The sequence below is a fragment of the Micropterus dolomieu genome, linkage group LG14, assembly GCF_021292245.1.
Source record: "Micropterus dolomieu isolate WLL.071019.BEF.003 ecotype Adirondacks linkage group LG14, ASM2129224v1, whole genome shotgun sequence".
In the NCBI taxonomy this organism is placed as follows: Eukaryota; Metazoa; Chordata; class Actinopteri; order Centrarchiformes; family Centrarchidae; genus Micropterus; species Micropterus dolomieu.
Window position 1 is genome coordinate 27,324,734 of NC_060163.1, and position 3,891 is coordinate 27,328,624.

General features: G+C 39.3%; 1 protein-coding gene across 1 annotated transcript in view; it reads right to left on the reverse strand.

Annotated features, from left to right (window-relative positions):
• LOC123983002 (RLA class II histocompatibility antigen, DP alpha-1 chain-like) overlaps positions 1–707 on the reverse strand; it is a 6,070-nt gene extending 5,363 nt beyond the window's left edge. The window contains exon 1 of the mRNA XM_046069060.1: positions 577–707. Coding sequence (XP_045925016.1) covers positions 577–643 — 67 coding nt within the window. The 5' untranslated portion in view covers positions 644–707. The remainder of the gene's footprint in view (positions 1–576) is intronic.
• Between the last annotated feature and the right edge of the window lie 3,184 nt (positions 708–3,891).

Consider the following 3,891-nt stretch of genomic DNA (forward strand, 5'->3'; position numbering starts at 1 on the left):
GGAGACTATATAACTAAGGCAGCAGCAGGTGTGAGTGAAATAAATGCTGATGGTGAGGGAGCAGGTTTAAAATAAGTGAAACATCAGCTGAAGATATGATTGTAAAACGAGTTAACTGAGGTTAGTCACTAGTCTAGTTGTAGCAGTAAAAGCAAGATAGTGGATGGCATCTTATGTGACAAATGAAGTGCATCTGACTTTTAGTTTCACTTTTACAGAATCTTTCTTTTGAAGTTTTTAGATACTGGACTCGATACTTTGGCAGTGGAGTGTTTACAATAGAAAATGCTATCGCTGCCCTTGGTAATGATAAGAAAACTCATCTGGAGATACTTCCTCTTTTTAATATTTCCCAGAAGAAGCCTAAGATAATAAAAGCTGGAAGTACACGTAACTCATAAAGTCATTTTGAATTGGAAAATAGTAAAGCTAAATTAAGTTCAAGTACCTGGCAATAAACCTCACTCTGATTCTTACGAAAAAAAGTTTGTTGTTCTTCTGCCTCACACTGAAATTTGTGATTTAAAACACTTCTTAAAAAATCAAAGAAACAGAAACAATACAGTGAAACTTTACCTGCATGAGCTGTGTAGAAAAACTGACCCCAAACCAGTAAAACCAGTAAAACCAGTGAGGAGTCCATGTGGTCCAGTCTGTTTCTTTGTACGAAGACACAATACAATCTGTGTCCCAATTCTAAAAAGGAAACTAAACTTACAGTGACTCACAAGTGTCAAGCTAGCAACAATTACATATGTTACACCTCGTAACTTTCAAAATAAAAGCCTTGCTGGTTATGAGAAAAACCACAAAAGTACAATTAAGATTTTTAAGGTTGAAATAGAATAGACTAAGGGAATCTGAAAGAAACAAAACTGCCTCGATCCTGCAGAGTATTGATACACACAGTATCTTATCGGTGTGAAGCAGCAGCTGTGCAGCTCTGACCTTCATGTTCAACAGAGAGTTTCATGCTGATCCAAACCTCACAGAGCTCTGAGTCACTAACATGGTCAGGAGAACGAACGAGACTTTAAGTGCAGCAGGCTGAAATATCTCTAAACATGGTCCAAGTACCACCCGGCCCAGCCGGCACAGACACGTGACCCGGTGAACACTCAGCGTGCGCAGACCTCAGTCCTCAACGGGACAACGGTCTGTGGAACCGCACTCCTGCCCTGCAGCACCCCCTCAGTGGAGGTGAGTCCCCACACCGTGATGGCGTCTCAGGTTTGGGTGCCAACAATGTTGTGTAATACAAATGCACACACAGTCAAGGACGTAGGTTTCCACCTGTTCTGCCAAATGTTGTATTGGTGTGAAAGCGCAGATTAATGATTTATTAATCTTTGGATTATAAATAAGAGAGAGAGACATCCGAGACATCAGAGCGTTCAGACACACCGACATCTGGATTTGCATCGGCAGAAATCTGACAATGAAGGTAAGTTTTTAACTTTAACTGTCTGTCTGAATGTTTATCAGCAGTTTGAACATGTTAACAGATTCAGTGAGATTATTTGAACTATTGTGTGCTGACATGTTTCTCCCTATTAAAGCTTAACACTATCTAGAGCTTCACTAGGCTGATTCAGCCTCTCTGGCTACCTGCGTACAATATCTCACAAAGTGAGTCCACCCCTCACATTTCTGTAAATATCTGATTCTATCTTTTCATGTTTCAACACTGAAGAAATTTCACTTTGCTACAATGTAAAGTAGTGAGCGTACAGCTTGTATAACAGTGTAAAGTAGTGAGCATACAGCTTGTATAACAGCGTAAAGTAGTGAGCGTACAGCTTGGATAACAGCGTAAAGTAGTGAGTGTACAGCTTGTATAACAGTGTAAAGTAGTGAGTGTACAGCTTGTATAACAGTGTAAAGTAGTGATAACAGCTTGTAAAGTAGTGAGTGTACAGCTTGTATAACAGTGTAAAGTAGTGAGTAACAGCGTAAAGTAGTGAGCGTACAGCTTGTATAACAGCGTAAAGTAGTGAGCGTACAGCTTGGATAACAGCATAAAGTAGTGAGTGTACAGCTTGTTTGTATAACATTGTAAAGTAGTGAGCGTACAGCTTGTATAACAGCGTAAAGTAGTGAGCGTACAGCTTGGATAACAGCGTAAAGTAGTGAGTGTACAGCTTGTGTAACATGTATAACAGTGTAAAGTAGTGAGCGTACACCTCGTGTAACATGTATAACAGTGTAAAGTAGTGAGTGTACAGCTTGTATAACAGTGTAAAGTAGTGAGCATACAGCTTGTATAACAGCGTAAAGTAGTGAGCGTACAGCTTGTATAACAGTGTAAAGTAGTGAGCGTACACCTTGTGTAACATGTATAACAGTGTAAAGTAGTGAGTGTACAGCTTGGATAACAGCGTAAAGTAGTGAGTGTACAGCTTGTGTAACATGTATAACAGTGTAAAGTAGTGAGCGTACAGCTTGTGTAACATGTATAACAGTGTAAAGTAGTGAGTGTACAGCTTGGATAACAGCGTAAAGTAGTGAGTGTACAGCTTGGATAACAGCGTAAAGTAGTGAGCGTACAGCTTGGATAACAGCGTAAAGTAGTGAGTGTACAGCTTGTGTAACATGTATAACAGTGTAAAGTAGTGAGCATACAGCTTGTGTAACATGTATAACAGTGTAAAGTAGTGAGCGTACAGCTTGTGTAACATGTATAACAGTGTAAAGCAGTGAGCGTACAGCTTGGATAACAGCGTAAAGTAGTGAGCATACAGCTTGTGTAACATGTATAACAGTGTAAAGTAGTGAGCATACAGCTTGTGTAACATGTATAACAGTGTAAAGTAGTGAGTGTACAGCTTGTATAACAGTGTAAAGTAGTGAGCGTACAGCTTGTGTAACATGTATAACAGTGTAAAGTAGTGAGCGTACAGCTTGTGTAACATGTATAACAGTGTAAAGTAGTGAGTGTACAGCTTGTATAACAGTGTAAAGTAGTGAGCGTACAGCTTGTGTAACATGTATAACAGTGTAAAGTAGTGAGCGTACAGCTTGTGTAACATGTATAACAGTGTAAAGTAGTGAGCGTACAGCTTGTGTAACATGTATAACAGTGTAAAGTAGTGAGTGTACAGCTTGTATAACAGTGTAAAGTAGTGAGCGTACAGCTTGTATAACAGTGTAAAGTAGTGAGCGTACAGCTTGTATAACAGTGTAAAGTAGTGAGCGTACAGCTTGTATAACAGTGTAAAGTAGTGAGCGTACAGCTTGTAAAGTAGTGAGTGTACAGCTTGTATAACAGTGTAAAGTAGTGAGCGTGCAGCTTGTATAACAGTGTAAAGTAGTGAGTAAACAGCTTGTAAAGTAGTGAGCGTACAGCTTGTATAACAGTGTAAAGTCGTGAGTGTACAGCTTGTATAACAGTGTAAAGTAGTGAGTGTACAGCTTGTATAACAGTGTAAAGTAGTGAGTAAACAGCTTGTAAAGTAGTGAGCGTTGCAGCTTGTATAACAGTGTAAAGTAGTGAGCGTACAGCTTGTATAACAGTGTAAAGTAGTGAGCGTGCAGCTTGTATAACAGTGTAAAGTAGTGAGCGTACAGCTTGTATAACAGTGTAAAGTAGTGAGTAAACAGCTTGTAAACAGTGTAAAGTAGTGAGTGTACAGCTTGTATAACAGTGTAAAGTAGTGAGCGTGCAGCTTGTATAACAGTGTAAAGTAGTGAGTAAACAGCTTGTAAAGTAGTGAGCGTACAGCTTGTATAACAGTGTAAAGTCGTGAATGTACAGCTTGTATAACAGTGTAAAGTAGTGAGTGTACAGCTTGTATAACAGTGTAAAGTAGTGAGTAAACAGCTTGTAAAGTAGTGAGCGTGCAGCTTGTATAACAGTGTAAAGTAGTGAGCGTACAGCTTGTATAACAGTGT